Here is a 21,027-nt window from a genome sequence, read left to right as displayed (position 1 = left end):
TTAGTAGGATGATAGTTAAACCAAATGACTGGAAAACAGTGTGAGTCGAAAAATAAGAAGATGAGCAGCGGTCCAGAGACGATAATCAGATGCAGATGACATCTTATCTAAAAGAGCTACGAGACACCAATCCAATTACTAAAGCCCAGATCAGACCTGACAGATTATTTACAACCACCTCAAGTACTAATAAACATGCTGCTTACACACTGCTGAGGTTTTACTGCTTTTAGTCCATGTCTTCTTTGAGGCCATCTATTATTCTGTCACTGAAACTCCCCATGATGTCGTTTAAAGTCCGTATGACTTGCTTTCTTTCAATGAACATAAAAAGGGAGCTTTAAAAAAAAAAAAAAAGAATATCATAGTTGCTTTTTTCTGTATAATGACTGTGAAATAGAAACGGGTCTGTCAACTTCCAAAAGTATAATTCGAGTCGTGCATCATATTCCAAGACTTGTCAAGTCAGATGATACTTTTGGGTGAGGGACAGAACGAAATTGAAGTTCTGTCAGGACAACTCTCGGAGTGTTTGGCATGGTTATGGTTATGACAAAGTTGATATGTTTGGTCTTGGCGGAATAGATCTGCTACGCTGCTGCTGCTTTTATTCCTGATACCGCTGTAGGTTATTGCTGCTGCAGAGCAAGTACGGGACTTGCTACTGCCAATAAATACACAACACGCTGCTGTGAGCAAGTAAGACATGCTGCTGCTGTACAATAGAGCGTATATGAATTACCCGTAGCAGATCTATACAGGTGGAGCTGGGGAAGGTGGAGGGTTTCTGAAAGCACTGCTAAGGCAAATGCTACCCGAGTATTTGAAGGTTGAGCACGCAAGCTCATTGGCTACTACTGATACAGCAGGAACCAATCAGTTGTGCCCTAAAGATGACGATGTGATTACGAACAGGTAGTTAAAGGACTTATTATCCTGCGCCATCTAGAGTTTCATGACAGAACTTTGCATTTGTTAGTCACTGCAAAGGGTCTGAAATGGACTATCAAACCAGTGTCGGTATTGTTAACTAAATTCAAATATAAATACTAGATGAAAAACCATAGAATTCTAAATGTTTCCTTGGCACATGACTGAAATAAATCAGATTAAGCTGCAATTACTAAAACTACAATTTAAATAAAATAAAATAAATTAACGGCTAAATAGAAATATATAAAAAAAGATGTGAAAATATAAAAAGCTAATTATTTATACATTCGGTAACACTTTACAATATGGTTTTATTAGTTAACATTAGTTAACATGAACTAAGAATGAACAATACTTTGAAAGCATTTATTAATCTTAGTTAATGTTAATTTCAACATTTACTAATACATTATGGAAATCAAAAGTTGTGTAAACAGCTGGATTAACATTAACAAAATGAACAAATACAGTAACAAATGTATTGCTCATTGTTAGTTCATGTTAGTAAATACATAACTAATGTTAACAAATGAAACCTCATTGTGAAGTGTTAATAAATTCTATAAAACAATATAAAGTATATTAAAATAACACTATCAAATGGCATCAAAATCATTTTAACCAATTCCAAACACGTCTTCTGACCAATTGTCATTAACATCAATGATGCCTTTGATTTGAGAGATATTTGGAAGACATGAGGTTAAGTAAATAATGACAGCAGGTTCCTTTTAGGTGAACTATTCCTTTACCTCTCCACAAATAATGAAGCATTTGAAATATGAATGTATAAAACTGTATTTAGTCAGAATACACAACACATTTTGAATGCTACTCAATGAGCATTGGGGTCCTGACAGTGCAGTTACAGCATCTAACGGGCCATGCCAACCAGCCAAAACGTGACCATTTGGGTTTAACAGCAGACATATTAACAGCCAGAGAATATCTGTTAGTGTGTGAAGCAGCATCTTCACTGAAGAGAGAAATACTGTAAACAAAACCACCAGGGCAAAGAGATTTCATTTATTTAGAAATGCCACTGTTTTTGATCAGATGTGCAGACAACTATTCAAGTCATTGTCTGCAGTGTGAGACAGAACCACAGGAGCACGAGTTTGAGCATGGCTGGATCCTGCTGTAATCATCCCAAGACAGCCCACCACAGAGGCACAATTTCATATCACAGCCATTTTCTTCTGCCAACATTTAATATGCCATATGCTCTGCTCCTTTCTCTCTTCACATATTCCACCTGTCATAAACATCCACATCCAAAGGCAAGTGTTTGCATAAGGAAAGGGTGAGCTTTCACACTTGTTTATTTGGCAAAACAGATTGTTTCTTGGTTTCTGCGAGGCCAGCGGGCATGGATTGAGTGTTCGCTGTTCGGGTTGAGATGGTCATGTGGGGAGAGGCGGCTAGACACTGGAGCTGTTCCTGTGGGCCGTGATGTTACAGAATTGTGCATCTGCTCCATAAGCTTTCCCCCGAAACTTCATCTCCCTTTCGGTCTCACTTTCCCCCCTCCACGCTTGCTATATTTCACACCAGGGAGCGTTCAAGAGAGAAATAGCTTCTATAGATAGAGCTAAATAGTTGGCAGAAGTCTGCATTGTGTGCATTTCTGTGCACAGTGTAAAGAGTGTAAAGCAAGAAACAGTGTGGGCAGGGATTTCTGGCTAATTCTGAATGTCTAGACTAGACTCTACATGTAGGAGGACTCTAGTGCTTCCAGGGTATAGTCTGAAAAGGGCAGAGGCAACAACATGAAGAGAGGAAAGATCACAGAGGACATCTGTGCCAACTGCTCGACCATGTGGCGAGAGCTGATGAAGAATTCCATCAAACAAGCAATAACTGAATAGCATAAAAGTGGAACAGATTAAAAAGCTCTGCAGTAAAATGTCACGGATCATACAATAAAGAAATAGAGATATCTAAGAGACATCAGGAAACATAAGAGAAGACATCATGGTGGTGTTTCCTAGAGTTTTCCTTCACTACAATACAAAATCCTGTTTTTGAAAGAGGTCTCTTATGGTCACCAAGGCTGCATTTATTTGACCAAAATGCAGTAAAACAGTAATATTGTGAAATAATATTACAATTTAAAATAACTTAATAAAATATAGAATTCTTAAAAAAAGGGGGAAAAATACATTTTTTAAACGGTAGTGCATATAATGTCACATAAAAATCTAGTCAGTTGTTTCTCAAATTAAACACTGACAAAATGGAAATAATGCTAGCTTTCCCATATGTTTCTGTTTCTTCTAAGGCAGATCAATCAAACACAGCATCTGTTTGTCAGTAGATAATAGAGCTGGTTTCGCTTGCATTCTACATTGTCATTTTTCTGAAACACAAAACGGTCAGAGATGAAGTGGAGTGGGCGATCATGCTGAATATTGTCGCACTGTCTCGCTTATGCCACTAACCAGAGAGAAGAATACTACTTAATATAATAACCTTTAATGTTTTTAATGACTAGTAAGGGGATGATTCAGAGTGTAAAACAACCTCAAATGGCTTACAGCAAACATATTTTCAGCAAACTGAAAAAGGAATCACAATCACTGATTTTAAAGGTGCAGACAGCAGAGATAATCATAGATCTAAAAGCAGGGTTATTTTGGAATTATTTACTATCATTTTGAATTAGCTTTTATTTTTTTGTAGTTGATATTTTTAAAGCTTGTTTTAGTGTGTCTATTTGTTTATTTGAGTTTGAGTTTTAGCAATTGTCATTCTTAAACTTAAAGCTTCATTTAATTTATGACTGACACAAACAGACTTATACAAGACACAATGGATAGATTTGATAACACAACATAGAAAGGGAGAGAAAGCAGAGGAAGAAGGAAGAAAAAAGGTAACCAAGGAAGAAAATTAGACAGACAAGGAGAGACAGAGTGACAAAAAGCAAGAAAAGCAAAGTCCACAAGAGAAAGCGTGGTAATCCCATCTGAGACTGAAGTCTGGGAGTGAATGACTGGACGGCTGGACAAATAAACAGCATGAGGATTCCCGTCTCACACTGTAACATCACTAAAGCATGTCTCTCCTTCCTTCTCCCTTCTTTTTCCTTGTTTCCAGCCAGTTTTATAATCAATTACAACTGTTGTAGAAACCAGGCTGAGTGTGTATCCAAGCATACAGAGTCCCTCAACTGTACAGTGAGTATCCCTGTGGGCTAAAACACACACACACACACACACACACAAGGGCACAAACGAAGCAATAGGCAAAGACTAATAAACAGCCACAACGCAGTTAAAATCCTAAACATAAAAAAATGGAGATTAGGACCCACATATATATTTTCCATCTCTCTCTCATCCACATGCAAATCACACTGTAATGCCCAACGTACAGACATTAAAAAAGGAAGGAGCTATGGATAGCGGGAGGAGAGATGGATGGAGGTATGAGGAAGAGAGAGAGATAAACCATCTGTCAGTGTATAGTAAATCAGGTCAGGCTGGAGTGTGTGAGATTATAAAACGCACACGGAGTCATGGCACAGCGGTGAGACATATTACACACACCACACAAATAACACACATGCACCCACCCGCCATTTACAAACAACACACACACAACAGAAACTTATCCGTATATGAATAAACTTGCCGTTAACAACACAAAAACAATCACACTTAATAGCTCAAAGACTACTGAATCACAGGAGAAACAAATCTTCACATTTCTTAAAAGATATTTAATTAAATATGACATTAATGTCATGATATATCCAATGCAAAGTGGATATGACAATCTAACTAGGCACAACCAACTCAAGCAATCCGAAACACAATCCTGAGCTTCTATCAGCTGTACAGGACATGATATTACTTACAGGAGAGAGCCCTTCTCCTCCTCCTCTCTGCTGGAGAAGAGATTCACTCGTCAGTTAAGAATCCAACTAGAGCTGAAGGAAAGAAATAAGAGCGTGCCAGAGAGAGAGAGAATGAGCTTGTATATGAGCTCATCCTCATAAAAAAAGAAGAGGTCACTTCTGTCGGATCTCTGCTCCGGTCTATACTCTGAGAAAATGAATGAGCTTACTGAGAAAAAGGAGGGGTAGAACGACTGGGAGGGGAAGAGCAGCCAGTAAGATAGGTGGGGAAATAAGAGCAAGGAGAAAGAGAGAGAGAGAGAATACCAGGGAAACCATCACCAATTAATCGCTGACACTTGGCTCAAAGAACAGTCTTCAGCACCATGGACAGAGGAATGAAGAGCGATAATGAGAGAGCGAGGGTGAAATATGAAGGGCTAAATGAGAACGTGTTGTCCACATGTCGGGCTTGTTGCATTGGGTGTGAAATGATGACAGGGACACGAGGCGCTTCTTTCTTGCCTTGTGATGTGCCCGCTGAGGAATGCTGGGTAATGAGTGCACATACCAGAACTGATCATTTAGCTACACTCTCTCTGAGTGTGACAGACAGGAAGCTGAAACACCACATGCATGTCTGCATACCTTCATTAGACTCCAAAACAAGTCCAATGTCATGCTGTTAAACAGCTCAAACTGAAAACAGAAGGAGAGCAAGGAAGAAACGAAACGAAAACAGACGCTGATTAAAAACAGACGTGGATTAAAGGTCGGCCAATTAGCGTTTTGTAGTGTCATAAGTCACAATGCTAATGTGAGAACTGACTTAAAGTTATAATTCACCCAAAAATGGAAATTAGCCTATGATTTACTCACCCTCAAGCCATCTTAGGTGTATATGACATTCTTCTTTCAGACAAATACAATTGGAATATAATTATATAAAAAAATGTCCTGACTCTTCCAAGCTTTATAATGGCAGTGAATGGCTGTTTAAGTCCATAAAAGTGTATCTATCCATCATAAAAGTGCTCTACGCGGCTCCGGGGGTTAATAAAGGGCTTCTGAAGCGAAGCGATGCGTTTGTGTAAGAAAAATATCCATATTTAAACTTTACAAACTGTAATATCTAACTTCCGCTAGCTGTCGTACGCATGTTCACGAGAGACTGGTCTTCTAGCGCATGACGTAGGACGCTCCGGTGAGAATATGCTTGTTCTCACGAGAACAAAGTTTTGTTTTGCTCTATCCTCTCCGCTTCCGTGTTCGTCACCAGAACTTACCCTACGCCTGCGTCCTACGTCATACGCTGGAACGCCAGTCTCTCGTGAACGCACTTACTACAGTTAGTGGAAGTTAGAGATTACAGTTTGTTAAGTTTAAAATATGGATATTTTTCTTACACAAATGCATTGTCTGAAAGAAGAATGTCATATACACATAGGATGGCTTGAGGGTGAGTAAATCATGGGCTGATTTTCATTTTTGGGTGAACTATCCCTTTAATCAGTTTACCCTAACAAATCCATATAAAAGTACAGTCTGTCCCCAAAGTATTAGTGAAAAGAACTCTTTGGACTTCTCACATTTTCTAACTGCTAAACTCACCACAATGCCAGGATGTTGCCATGTGGTTGCTAAGGTGTTCTGAGTGGTTGCTAAGTGGTTTCTTAGGGCCCAAGTCAAAAAGAGAGCATTCCTGGGCTGCATTCGAAAAAGTAGGTACTTATTTTGAATCAGTAATTAATTTGCAACTGCTAAAAGTGTGTGTAGTATGCCTGAAATCTGGATGTACTACATTCGCCATGTTGACCTACCAGCGTCATTTACATTGCGTCACTGCCATTCACAAATTCTCTGCCGTGGCCTCATGGGACCATAAAGTGTCCATCATATGCACACTTCAGAATCTTGTTGGAAGAATTAGTCAATCCTCTGGGTAATTTTTGCCTACTCTTTTATGAGTACTGTGAATTAGAACATACTGTTTTTTGACTATATAGTAGGGAAGTATGCGATTTCGGATGCAGCCCAAGTCTTTATTTCTAGTCTTTAGGTATGGGTAAGTCTTAGAAAAGTAAAACACCTCCCCTTAAGTAACACAATCTGATGGCATCATTCATATCAGTAGCAGGGTGGAGGATCTGTGCTCCGAATTTCTAACACACTATGTGAGCAATAAAAATAGGGATGCTTGCCCACTTACTAAAATATCTAATACAGGGATGAGCAATTCAAATCCTAGAGGGTTTTTCAAGTATGTATGATTAAGGATAAAGCTACTCGGCAGGACCCTGGCCCCTGGTCTAATACATAAGCTGTCAGTATTGTGGTCAGGGACGGCTCGCCACCTGCTGGCTTTTTGATGATATTACACTATAAACTGCATGTGTTTACATGAAGCAGGTGATGAACAGGTTTAGTCATTTATTAATCTGGCAGATGCTTGTATCCGAAGAAACCTAGTGCTTTCAAGCTACACATTTATCACATGTGTTCTATGGGGATTAAATCATGACCTTGGTGTTGGCGAATCTGTATTTCAATCTATGCAGGCTCTCACCATGACACCCACCATCCTGACAACCAGACACTGGAGCACAGGGATCAGCCGCTGTCAGAGTGACTCAGACTCAGTGTGAAAACAAACAGAGTGAGGTAGGTCTACTGGGACACTGAGGCAGAAAGAGACAGACAGGTGGGGGATGCAGACAAAAATACTGGTTCAAAAATAGATCCGGTTATGAGCAGGCTTTTAGAGCTCATGGTGTTGATCTAAAAGCTTGAGATCGATGATGGGAGTCTGACCCACTTCTCTGTGTCTCTCACTTCCTTTAGGAGATCACTCTCTTACGTCATCATCTTTCAGCACAGCTCAGGCTGACAAAGACAAGAAGACTTTTCACTGCAAACCTTGTATAGAGACCAAACCACACCTGACATTAGCATTTTATAATCAAAATCTTAATCTTGATTTTGACACCAACACGAGCAGTTTAGACAGCATCAAATGTTATCAATATTTCTGGCCAATTTTTTCTAGAAGAAAATAAAAAGTAAAGACAGGTAAAATAAAGCCCAGACAGGACCTTGAGAGGTCTTAAAATGAGATAAATACAAACTCAGATGAACAACAACACATGACATATTACACCGTGTCATTATTTATTTCAGAAAAAAATGGAGAAGCCATGTGTGACAAACTAAGTACACCCTATGATTTAATTGCTTGTCGAACCACCTTTAGCAGCAATACCTTGAAGGAATCGTTTCTTATGACTTTATCAGTGTCTCACATCGTTGTGGAGGAATTTTGGCCCACTATCTTTACAACATTGCTTCATATCATTGAGGTTTGTGGGCATCTGTTTATGCACAGCTTTCTTAAGGTCCTGCCACTGCATTTAGGTTGAGATCTGGAATTTTAATTTTCAGCCATTATGTTGTATATTTTCTGGTGTGCTTGGGATTATTGTCCTGTTGCAGCCAGGCTTTAGCTGTCGGACAGATGGCCTCACAGTTGACTCTAGAATACTTTGGAATACAGAGGAGTTCATTGTCAACTCAATGGCTGCAAGGTGCTCAGGACAGGTCCTGTGCAAAACAAGCCAAAAATCATCCCCCCTTCACCTGCATGCTTGACAGTTAGGATGAAGTGCTAGTGCTGATATGCCTTATTTGGTTTTCACCAAACGTGGCGCTGTGCATTATGGCCACACATCTTTTGGTCTCGTTTGTCCAAAGGACATTGCTCCAGAAGTCTTGTGGTTTGTTCAGATGCAGCTTTGCAAACCTAAGCCGAGCTGCTGTGTTCTTTTTAGAGAGAAGAAGCTTTCTCCTGGCAACCCTTCCAACCAAGCCGTACATATTCAGTCTTTTTCTAAATGTACTCATGAACTTTAACATTTAACATGCTAACTGAGGCCTGTAGAGTATGAGATGTAGCTCTTGGGTTTTTTGCAGTTTCTCTGAGCATTGCCAGGTCTGACCTTGGGGCGAATTTGCTGGGACGTCCACTCCTGGGAAGATTGGCAACTGTCTTGAATGTTTTCCACTAGTGAATAATCTTCCTCATTGTAGAATGATGGACTTCAAATTGTTTGGAAATGGCCTTGTAACCATTCCTAGATTGATGAGCAGCAACAATTGCTTCTCTAAGATCATTGCTGATGTCGTGATCATTGCCTGACTGTTACTTACCCTCTTATAATTCCTATGGGAGAAGTAAGAGTGTACTTAATTTGTCACACACAGCTTCTCCATTTCTCCATGTCCTGCCTGGGAAAATCATCATCACCCTTTATTTAAATACAATTAAAAATGTGTTAAAGATTTTGTAATAATATGATGCAATGAAACATGCCAAATTGAGCAGACATCATTTTTAGGCAGGCTGTTTAGTTTTTGAGGTCAGTATTAATACTTTTATTTAGAAGGGATGTTAGTTTGTCATAGAACTCACACGCAGTGTTGGGTGTAACTAGTAACTAAGTAATAAGTTATTGTAATTTAATGACTTTTCCATTTAAAAAGTAAAGTAAGGGATTACTCTTATTTTTTGTGTAATTTGATTACAATACTTCACAAGTATAATTGAACTAAATACTGTGTAGACTGTAGAACAATTATATATAATACAATAGTGGAATTAACATAAACATTTAAATTCTAACTTTTTATTTATCCTTCTCACATTTGTAATACTTTGATCAGTTCATAAGAATAATTGATGTAGTTTTATATTATGTATTTGAATTAATTAAAAGGAGCCATTTCATGTCTATCCTTGAATCGCTTAACTCGAGGTTGATATAGGATTTAGAAAGTAATTAGTAATAAGTAATGAAATACTTTTTGAAGAGAGTAATTTGTCCAGTAATCTAATTACACTACTGAAGATGTAATTAGTAACTAGTAATTAATTACTTTTTAGAGTAACTTAACCAACACTGCTGTATTGTATTGTCACAGGGTGTTTTGGTGTTGGTTCATGTTCATTGTTCTTGGTTATGTTTTTAGTTTATCATGTTATGTTTGAGTGTCATGTTTCTAAGTTAGTCTTGTCATTTACTTCCTGGTTTTGTCATGTTTCATTGTCATGTGATTCCCATGCCCTCATGTGATCTTGTGTCTTGTCCTGTCATTGGTTCATTGTTTAATCAAGGTTCACAGGTGTCACTTGTCTTGTCATTATGCTGCGTTCCAGGCAGGTTTTTGAGCCCGTAAATTACAACTTCAAACCACGACTCACGACTTTATAGTAGTGATGGGCAGACTGAGGCTTCGTGAAGCACTGAAACAGTTTAAGCAAATGTGCCATGTTGTTTCGAAGCTTCGAATCAATCCGACAACCGTCTCTACGGTGACATCTAGTGGTCACTTGCATGTGTTGCTCTGAAATACCTTGACAATGATCCATGTAAAAAAAAAAAAAAATTATGAGTGAAATGGAAAGTGCTCCGACTGGGAAAAATGAACTAGATGACAAATAAAGTAAAACAGCTTTTAACATTTGTCTGACAACTACATGATCTTGGCTTTGAAACATGTAGCCTCCTCATTATGAATAACTATAGTTTATTCATGAAAAATGAACATTAATAAAATAAATAAAGCCACAATGTGTCACATTTGTTACATAACATTTTTATTCAAAAATATTATTTGCTCTGCTGTTGAAGGAGTTAACTGACTTCTTTTTTTTACATATAATTTCTTCAGCCTTTGAAAAAATCCTCTCACATGGGACACTTGTTGTCCTCTGCACCCTCCAAATAAAGTGAGATGTGTGTATTGTGATAGGCAGCTAGTCTTGATGCACCATTTGAGGAGCACTCATCCTGCATTTTGGAGGGTGCAGAGGACAACAAGTGTCCCATGTGAGAGGATTTTTTTCAAAGGCTGAAGAAATATGTAAAAAAAAAAGAAGTCAGTTAACTCCTTCAACAGCAGAGCAAATAATATTTTTGAATAAAAATGTTATGTAACAAATGTGACACGTGGCTTTATTTATTTTATTAATGTTCATTTTTCATGAAAAACTATATTATTCATAATGAGGAGGCTACATGTTTCAAAACCAATATCATGTAGTTGTCAGACAAATGTTAAAAGCTGTTTTATTTTATTTTTCATCCAGTTCATTTTTCCCAGTCGGAGCACTTTCCATTTCACTCATTTTTTTTTTTTTTTTACATGGATCATTGTCAAGGTATTTCAGAGCAACACATGCAAGTGACCACTAGATGTCACCGTAGAGACGGTTGTCGGATTGATTCGAAGCGGACCGCAAGCGCTGTGATTGGTCTGCCAGAACCCTTCCCTCAGGTCAATAAATAAATAAAAAAATCTGCGATAGGAGTGTGAGTGTGTGTCCAGAAATTGGATGATAGTTCCTTACGTCTGCTATAACACAATATTTTGCAGTCCAGCGATTCTTTATGGTAGTAAATAAATACATAGATCCGCTGAGTATAGTTTATTTATTTTCTCATTAAAACCAAAGATGTTAATCAGTAATTGTATATCAAGAACAGGGACACATTAGGGTATATTTCGTGAATGAAGTCTCCGCAACAGCAATCGATTGCTCGAGCCACCGCTGCTGAAAACAGCGGCCACGAGCTCCGCATGATTTCACAAACACATTCCAGCGCCAGATCGCCTTATTTAACTTTACTAATCAACTAGAGATGCTTAATTTGTATTAGATACAACAACTCAAGCTGCAAGAAAAGCCGCTCTCTCACTGCTGCTGATACTCCGACATGAATGTACAGATTCTACACAACAACCTGCTTCTTCTTCGGCTGTTCTCTTGATTACACCAACATGCCCGAGGACACTGCCTTCTAGCGTCTGCATGTGGAATTGCACATTGACGCAGACAACAGCGCAGAAGTATAAATGCTCACGACGGCGTCGGCTACACGCGTACACTACGGCGTACACTCGACGCAGAAGTATAAATTGGCCTTTAATTGGATGTAGGTGCATAACAAGCAAACTCAGTTCACCTTTTGGAAAGAAAGCAGTCATCAGCTGCTTCCCCTCATTCTGCCTCCTTTCTTTTTCCTTCCTGTCTTTCTTTTTTTGAAAGCCCAACTTGGGCTTTTTGCGCAGCATGATCAGGCACCAAGGCTTTATACTCACTGCGTTACTTGTTTGCCGCCGTCTGCCGTCTATGGGCGGACTAAACCATTTGGGGGGGTGGGGGGTGGGGGGGGGGGGTCCAGAGTGTTTGGCACTGAGTTCATTCTCTCAGTTGGTGTTATCAATATATTTTGAAATGAATAATGACATCAATTGGAGGGCCCAATTAATTCGAATTAGGCTACAAAAACAAAAAACAAAAATGTACAAAAAAAAAAAAAAAATTGAGGGGATTTCAAAGGGCCCTCTCCCTAGACGGGGCCCTGGGTAGTCAGGTCCACTTTTCCCCCCACTACCACGCCCATGGTGGCAGCACAGTGTAAAGTTACTAGGCCTACTATTGCTTATAATGTGTGATATATTCTCAAACTCCTTAATAAATTATCTGCCTATATTTCTGCACATGTAGATGTGTCTACCAATATCACTGTGTTCTCAAGTGCACACAGGTAATATTGATTTGAGCAATAAAGCAAATTATCATTTTTGTTTGGTGAAAAGCCCTAGCATTGCAGCACAGTGCTGTGCTTAAAAGCTATAGTCGCAATTTAAAACTGGTAAAAAAACTACCTGAGATCAACAATGGGCCAGGATAGACTAAACAGCCTCGCCATTCTGTCAATTGAAAGCCAATTGGCCAAACAGTTGGACTTTACAGATCTCATCACTGATTTCGCAAACAAAAAGACTCGTCAGTGGGCATTTACTGGGATGTAGATTACATCTCATTTGACTTTTGTTTATTTTTTTTATAGTTGACTTTTTTTTTCATTATGGCAGGCTTAGCTTATTTGATTAGTTTCTGAGGGTACAGTTGTCTCGTGTTCTCCTGTTCAAAAATAAATGTTTTTAATTTAAAACTTGCATCAGTATCATGGATCAAAATGTTAGTACACAAACCCGATGTAGCCTAAGGTTTAAAGGTATTTGAGCACAAGTAGGCCAAATAGATTTAAACACTATTTATACTTGTTTATATTCAAATAATTAAAAAAAAAAAATCATTCAAAATTGAATTTTCATTTTGCTAACCCGCATCGTACAATGGCATGTGTAGGGGGCCCACTGACATTGAGAGCATACAGGGCCCAGAATTTGGTGCTACGCCCCTGTTACCACAGACATTATTTTACTCGTGAATTGAAAAAAAGAAAGAAACAATCTCTGTTATAAACACAGGCTTAGCTAGAGAAGTAATGGCGACGAGATAAAAGAAAAAGCTGTGCGACTTACATAGGCAAAATACATTTGTACATGATGACAATGAAAACAGCACATTTCCAGTGTTTCTGTTTTTGTCCTCCAGGAGGCATTGATCATGGCTAGCATGGAGCATCCTCATTTAGTGCGTCTGTTGGGGGTCTGCTTGAGTCCCACTATTCAGCTGGTAACTCAACTCATGCCCCATGGCTGCCTGCTGGACTATGTTCACGAGCACCAGGAGAACATCGGCTCCCAGCTGCTGCTCAACTGGTGCGTGCAGATTGCAAAGGTAAGAGTTCCCATAAAAGAACGTGTTTTGGTCTTTGTTGTTGACCATGTATTTTGAAAAACATTGTCTGAAATAATGAATCTCTACATACCCTTCCCAGAATTCATAGTGAGTGCACTATACTTGATTTTCTAAAATTTTTCTTTTATATACTGAAAGCATATCTGCAGGCTTCCTGAACCACTAAACACTTGCTTTAGCTCAGTCGGGCACCACATCAAACACAAGGACGTTCTTAGAAGTGCTTAGAAGGAAGAAGCTCTGGTGTATCATGCGTCAAATGAGTGCACCTGCCCCCCTACCATGTTTAAAAAGAAAATCTTTCTTCAGATCTGTGATTGAAACATTAAGTAATGGACTGGTGTATAAAGGAGTTCAAGGAAAATATCCTCAGTTACCCGATAGGCTTTCCATTTTCCTACACAGAACTGCATGAAATATTTATTTGTCATCATTTTATTCTACCCGTTGAGCTGTTGTGCGCAAGTTGAAGTCCAGTTTGTGTCATTTGCCAATCCAGTTTCTTACTCCAGTACTGTTATTCCCTGTCTATCTATAATATCGGTAGTTGAGTTTTTTTGTTTTGTTTTTTGACATAAATAAATACTTTTAATCAGCAAGGATGCATTAAAGGGTAACTCAACCCTAGGTCAGAGCCTAACTCCACCCACTTGCAATATTTATATCGCCCCAGCGGAGACAGAGGGGACGAACCGAGGGTGGGGCTGAGCGGAGGGCGTGCACCTGAGACCCGCAGTGACGGATTGATTGACAGCTGTCAGACCCGCAAAGATGGAGAATGACTGGAGTGACGCCAGTAGCTTTGCAACAGAGCGGTCATTCGAAGTAGAGGACTTTTCTCCCCCACTTTCACCTGAAGTGGAGGAGGGTGAATTGTCTGTAGACACAGGGCCAGAGCCTTGTCAATGCGAGCCGCTGGCTCAAACTGCGTTAACTCCGATGCCGACGATGCTAGCGAAGCAGTAGCGCAAGAAAGAATGGGACCACTGACCTAATCTATGAACAGTCAAATCCTTATACTGGATGCCACTAAAAATAGTTCAGATACATGCAATGTATTTTCATTCAAATTAACTGAATCAATAGACAGTGCAGGACCAATAAATTCAAACCTAATAGCTTATTATAAACAGATTTCCTCAAATAAAAGTTAGACTATAGCTGTGTTTTCCAGAGGTCGCATTCGAAGGCTGCATGAGTCATCAAGGCTGTCTCATTTCAGAAAAGTAAAGGTCCTTTCACACTGGACGCGATTTTGACATGCGGTGGTTTTATTTTTTGATCAGCTGTTTGTGTAATGAGTGCTTCCACACCGAACGCGAATGTGCTGTGCATTGAACTCGTGAAGATTGTGGAAGCCTTCCTCCGTGAAATGTGCAGCTAGATGTCACCGTAGAGACGGTTGTCGGATTGATTCGAAGCTTCGAAACAATATGGCACATTTGCTTAAATTGTTTCAGTGCTTCACGAAGCCTCAGTCTGCCCATCACTACAAGCAGCCTGGTTGACAAACTAAGCTAAAGATTTAACATTAGCATACATACATTAGCAGCAGCTGTCTGGAGTTGACTACGTTAACTTTAATTGGATGTAGGTGCATAACAAGCAAACTCAGTTCACCTTTTGGAAAGAAAGCAGTCATCAGCTGCTTCCCCTCATTCTGCCTCCTTTCTTTTTCCTTCCTGTCTTTCTTTTTTTGAAAGCCCAACTTGGGCTTTTTGCGCAGCATGATCAGGCACCAAGGCTTTATACTCACTGCGTTACTTGTTTGCCGCCGTCTGCCGTCTATGGGCGGACTAAACCATTTGGGGGGGTGGGGGGGTGGGGGGGTGGGGGGGTGGGGGGGTCCAGAGTGTCTGGCACTGAGTTCATTCTCTCAGTTGGTGTTATCAATATATTTTGAAACGAATAATGACATCAATTGGAGGGCCCAATTAATTCGAATTAGGCTACAAAAACAAACCAAATTTTTTTTACAAAAATAAATAAATAAAAAAATTGATGGTCATTCGATGGGATTTCAAAGGGCCCTCTCCCTAGACGGGGCCCTGGGTAGTCAGGTCCACTTTTCCCCCCACTACCACGCCCATGTTTACTCACTCTCAGGTTGTTCCAAACCTGTAGGAGTTAAATTTCTTCTGTTGAACATAAAATAAGATATTTTGAAGAATGTTGGTAAACAAACCGTTGACTGTATTGACTTCCATAGTAGTAAAAAAAAAATACAATGGCTACCATCAACTAAACACCTGACTTATTCCTAGCTTTTAAAGGGATAGTTCACCCCAAAGTCAGAATTTTGTCATCACTTACTCTCTCTCAAGTTTCTTTCTTCTGTTGAACATTTAAAGAAGATATTTTGAAGAATGTTTACATTTTCATTTTTGGGTAAACTATCACTTTAACACAAAGCAAGCCTCAAAATATACCCCAACCATTAGCTTTGATTCTTCTTTCTTATATTTTTAGTAATGAATTCAAGCACTTTCAGAAGATGACCATGACCCCTTCAGTTGAGGGTAATAATATGCTGTGCTGTCATATTTGTCATGCCTAAAACATTCTTTTTTGTGTGTCATATTTTATTTGTTTGTGCCGAAATTAATAAAATCTTTAACCAAAACTCTGTATTGTTGTCTTTTGCATTCACTCTGTGTCATTTGACAGGTAAAAAAAATGTGGTCATCATGGGCAGAAAGACATGGTTCTCTATTCCTGCACAAAACAGACCCCTAAAGAACAGAATCAACGTAGTTCTCAGCAGAGAGCTCAAGTAATCTAAATGCTTGCACTTTATTTCACCTTACAGTAGACCGTTATGCCACACATACGTTTTTAAATGTTTCCTATTTTCTATCACTCACTGCACAGGACAGCCCCAGAGGGAGCTCACTACCTTGCTTCAGACTTGAGTTCAGCTCTCCAACTGTTAGACAGCTCTGAGCTCGAAAAACAAGTGGACCAGGTTTGGATAATTGGCGGCAGCACTCTGTACAAGGTTGGTAAAATGATATAAGTCAGCATCTCTATTGAGAAACATAGAAAATTGTAATAAAAGTATAAACATAAGCTCAATATGCATCAAATCCCTTATAACAGTCATTAGTTATGTTTCCATCCACCTATTTTTATGCACATTTTGGGATATTGCATCAAAAAATGTACATAAAAACGCATGCAATCATTTGAGGCGGATTCATTTTTTTATCTGATAAGAAGTGCATAACCTACGATGGAAACACATTTATGAAATCAATCCCTCGATGCGCAGCAAAAAAAAACACATGATTTGCCTCAACAGTGGATGTGACTGGATAACTGGTCTAACCAGCGGAACAATTTCATCGCACAGCATCTCAAATGTTGGTTTGGTTATTCGGAAAGGCCTGAGCCAAAGTCTGCCATCAGATTGATTTGGTTTAATTCCCTCCCAGAAGCGTCTTACATGATTGCGTTCCCAAACACCAGGCATCAGAACGCATGACATGATTGCGTTTCATCATTTTATGGAGTATATGAAAAAAGCCACAGTGGCTTCCCTGATTGTAGCAACTTCCATTTTATTACAGATATTTTGCACCAATTTCCCAGGAAAAGACAATTTTGTTCTCTTGAACACATGGGATGGAAACACAAATGTTTTGTCCGCAAATGTTTTAGGCAACATTTCATAAAATGTTCTTTGCGCTGAAGTTAAATTTGCAACTTTAGATGGAAACATAGCTACTGACTCCTGTATTTGCGCAGTAGTTTTACAATGGTCTTGTGTTACCATTTTACTAATGAATATGGTAAACCTATGTATAAACATGGAAGTATAATGGAATTCATCTGCAAGTACTGCAATATTTTTTAATGTCGTAGAGTATAATTATAGAATTTTATGGCTTTTGATCAGTTCTATGTGTTTGTATGAACATTCACCATTGATTTCTTCCTTTCTACATACATTAAAATATTATTCTTTTTTTTAATCTAGGTTTTAAAATTTAGGTCTGCCTTCACTTTTCCCTTCATGCAACCGATTTCCTCTCATTTAATACAACTTATTTGTATTTGTTTTGTAAAGTACTATATTTCCTAATTTGAGGGTAAAATTAGCTGTTTCACCAGTTGTACAGTATGCGTGCAACAGTATACTTTATGCACCCACCTATACAACGTTATATCTCAGAAATAGCTCAGTGTAGTCCAGGTCTCTGTATAATCAGTTGTTATGGAAACTGCCTCAAGGCAAAATGTACAAAAGACCCCCTTCCTTCATACTCCTTCCTCCTCATTCTGTTAATATCTTGTAGAATGTAATCATAATAAACTGTTTGTGAATGTTGTGCTGTGTTCTTTAGGAGGTGATGGAGCGCTCTGGTCCCAGGCGTCTTTTTGTAACACGGGTCCTCAAGCAGTTTGACTGTGACACATTTATACCCGATATTAACATGGACAAGTACAAGCTCCTGCCTGAGTGAGTGCTTACATTGAGGTCTATAATACATGGAGAGAGGTTAGCATTGCAGTTCATCACAAAGGCAGTTGCTTAGCTCAAACATTTTTGGAGCCAATCGCCTAAGCCTTAAATGTCATGTGACTAATTGCTCTAGAGCTGCTTTGAAGTTTTTCATTAGCAATTGTTCTGTTATGCTGTGATGTCAAGGACAGCAGGCAAGAAAAAAATATGCCGAACACAAGCATTCAAGAGTATGGGGTCAGTAAGGCTTTTGTTGTTTTTTAATCAATAGAAATTAATACTTTTATTCAGCAAGGATGCATTAAATTAATAAAAAGTCACGGTAAAGACATTTATAATGAATTATAATGCTTTTCTTTTAACCTTTCTATTAATCAAAGAATCCTGAAAAAAGTAAATTATCACAGTTACTACTAAATTAATAAAGCAGCAGAACTGTTTTCAACATTAATAATAATTTTAAATGTTTCTTGAACATCAAATAAGCATATTAGAATGATTTCTGAAGGATCATGCGCCACTGAAGACTGGATTAAAGAAGCTGAAAATTCAGCTTTCCAATCACAGGAATAAATTACATTTTAAAACGTATAATTTATAATAGAAAACAGATATTTTAAATTGTAATAATATTTCACAATATTACTTTTAACTGTATTTTTGAGCAAATAGATGCTGCCTTGGTAAACATAAAATACTTTTTTTCAACATTTCAAAAAATCATACTGACCCCAAACTTTTGTATAGCTTTTAAGAGTATGGCGCTTTTTCCTTGCGCACGGCATTTCAGAACGCTGGAGTACTGGCACTTTTTTACCACCTCGAGCACTGTTGCAAACAATTTGTGTCTTAATATGATTTTTAGGGTTATTAGTTAAACTTCAAAAAGGCAATTTTCTAAGGCTAAAACTGCACTGTTTGAAACACTTTCATTTATAAAGTACAACCTTTTTATACATATGTTTAGGGGTATTTGTCTGATCCTATCCTTAAATAAAGTTAATGGATTTATTGGTACTGGAACAGACATATTCTGTATTGTGTATCCAGAGAGAATAGTGAAGAGAGTTCATCAATGAGAAAAGGCTCTCTTGTTATGTAAAAATGGCATCTAGCATTAAAGGTGGACCGCACCTCACATTTATCAGGCTAACAGTAAGCATTTATAGAGAAGTTAAATGCACACAGGATGTTAATTGTTGTCGCTTCATCTGACAAAGAGCAAAATGGATTTTGTTATTTGAGTTCTCAAGTTAATTTGATCATTTCTAGCAGTTAATTGGAAGTTAACAAGACTCTATACCATCCAAGTGGATGAAAGTGGAGTATTTATGAAAGTACAAGTTAGAATCTGTCTGTCTGAAAGGCTATGTTGTGCATGTTCTATAGTTGTGTTGTGTCTGTATTATGTTTTGTATTAAAGGTTTTCTTTCCTGAAGTTCTTAGTTGCAATACATGCTTGTAAAATCAGTCCTGACATAAGGTGGTAATGTCTAATTGCTACTTCTGTTTCTCTTTCTTGTTTCCTTCTGGTCAGATTCCTGGGTGTGCCTGCCGGTTTACAGGAGGAGAATGGTGTTCAGTATGTGCTTGAAGTCTATGAGAGCACCAACCACTAAGAAGATAATCTTTTAATTAGTGGACGTGGACCTTGACATGTTGCGTGATGCAGTTTTTATTTAAATTAGGCGTGTGTCATTTCCTGACCCCCATCATCACTTGATATCTCTTGTCTACTTTCCTTATTAATACAAATATCAATTAAAAGATATGTTACTTCCATAATTTTTGTTGTTGTTGCAATTTCATATACAATACAAAGTGGAAAGTAGACAGAAAATCATGGGAAGAAAGAGGGTGGGTAAAGGGGTAAAGTCAGCCAGATTCATAGTTCAACATGTCAACAACTGTTAGGTCTCTGCTGATTTGTGGCCTTTTCCTAATGATTTATATGGAGTTGGACAATGTAACTGAAACACCTGGTTTTAGACCACAATAGATTATTAGTATGGTGTATGGCAGGGTTCCTCAAACCCGGTCCTGTAGGACCACTGCCATGCAGAGTTTAGTTCCAACCAAACAAACAAACCTGAACAAGTTGGTCAAGGCAGGGTTTCCGCGGGGTCTTAAAAAGTCTAAAATTTCAAAATGTTAGGCCTTAAAAAGTCTTAAATTCGCTTATATAGTGAGTTCTAGGTCTCAAATAATCTTAATCAGGTCTTAATTAGGGGTGCGCACGAATATTCGAAAAATACTATTAAAATTTTGCTTTGCTGGCCGTAAATGCAGTGAGTCCATGATAAATCCCACAAAAAATTGCAGTTATAACTAAATCCACGAGCGTGTTAGTTGATTGTATTTGGTCACATAATGTTGTCTTCTGCCTCGCGATGTTTGGAATTGCATAAACAATATAAACACGATAACTATACCGACTCTGCTAATAGGCTACAATAGTTTTGAAAAATGCCCATCCCTAGTCTTAATTTTCCTATGTCCATGTAACGCTACCTCTAATGCTCATTGAAATGCTCCCACAGCGCTTTAGAATCGTAGACATTAAAAGAAATGGACACAGCGACCCCATAGGCTTCGACGGGGAAAATTGAAGTCAGGTAGAAGCACTCACTTCCTGATGGCTGAGCGTACTGCGCAGCCTCAGACTGAGCTTGACGACGTAGATGTGACGTGAGCAACCTGTCTGACAGTGGCAAGTCTTCTAGTAGTTGTGCAACGTAAAATCTGAATCACCGAATCTTGTAGAGACAGAGAGAGAGAGCAGGAGCAACTTTTGATGAATGAAGCAGGATTTGCGACATCTCTATCAGCGTTTATGCCTCCACGTCCACCCGATTGCCTCATAGACAGTAAAAGATTGCCTGCGAGCTTCTCCTCGGGTCTACACTGTACAGCGCGACGGAGTCGCGTGGTTATGACGTAATCGTTAGCCTACTAAAACGGCTTCTACAGGGCGATAGTATAAGATACAATGTAATGGAGCATTTTATACATTGTCGTGTTTGTTTAGAAATAAACAATGGACAAATGGAGTCTTTAAACGCCTCAAATGTAAAGATATTCGCTGTCAAAGTGAGGGCAAAATGAATGGCAGTCATTGGG

At 38.7% G+C, this 21,027-nt stretch overlaps 2 protein-coding genes across 3 annotated transcripts in view; one reads left to right on the top strand and one right to left on the bottom strand.

Annotated features, from left to right (window-relative positions):
• osbp2b (oxysterol binding protein 2b) overlaps window positions 1–21,027 on the bottom strand; it is a 145,074-nt gene that overhangs the window by 61,584 nt on the left and 62,463 nt on the right. The gene's annotated exons all lie outside the window — the stretch shown is intronic.
• On the top strand, window positions 7,342–19,526 carry LOC307124768 (dihydrofolate reductase-like; the record flags this gene model as incomplete). The annotated part of the gene is made up of 8 exons (XM_079814213.1): window positions 7,342–7,413; window positions 13,236–13,421; window positions 13,522–13,529; window positions 15,912–15,961; window positions 16,110–16,215; window positions 16,314–16,440; window positions 17,789–17,904; window positions 19,445–19,526. The coding sequence occupies 8 exons, from the start codon at window positions 7,342–7,344 to the stop codon at window positions 19,524–19,526; spliced, it is 747 nt and encodes a 248-aa protein (XP_079670339.1).

Source organism: Gobio gobio (assembly GCF_949357685.1).
Source record: "Gobio gobio genome assembly, chromosome: 4".
Taxonomy (NCBI): domain Eukaryota; kingdom Metazoa; phylum Chordata; class Actinopteri; order Cypriniformes; family Gobionidae; genus Gobio; species Gobio gobio.
Note: the sequence above shows the minus strand (reverse complement) of the source record. Positions and strands in the feature narration are given on the sequence as shown.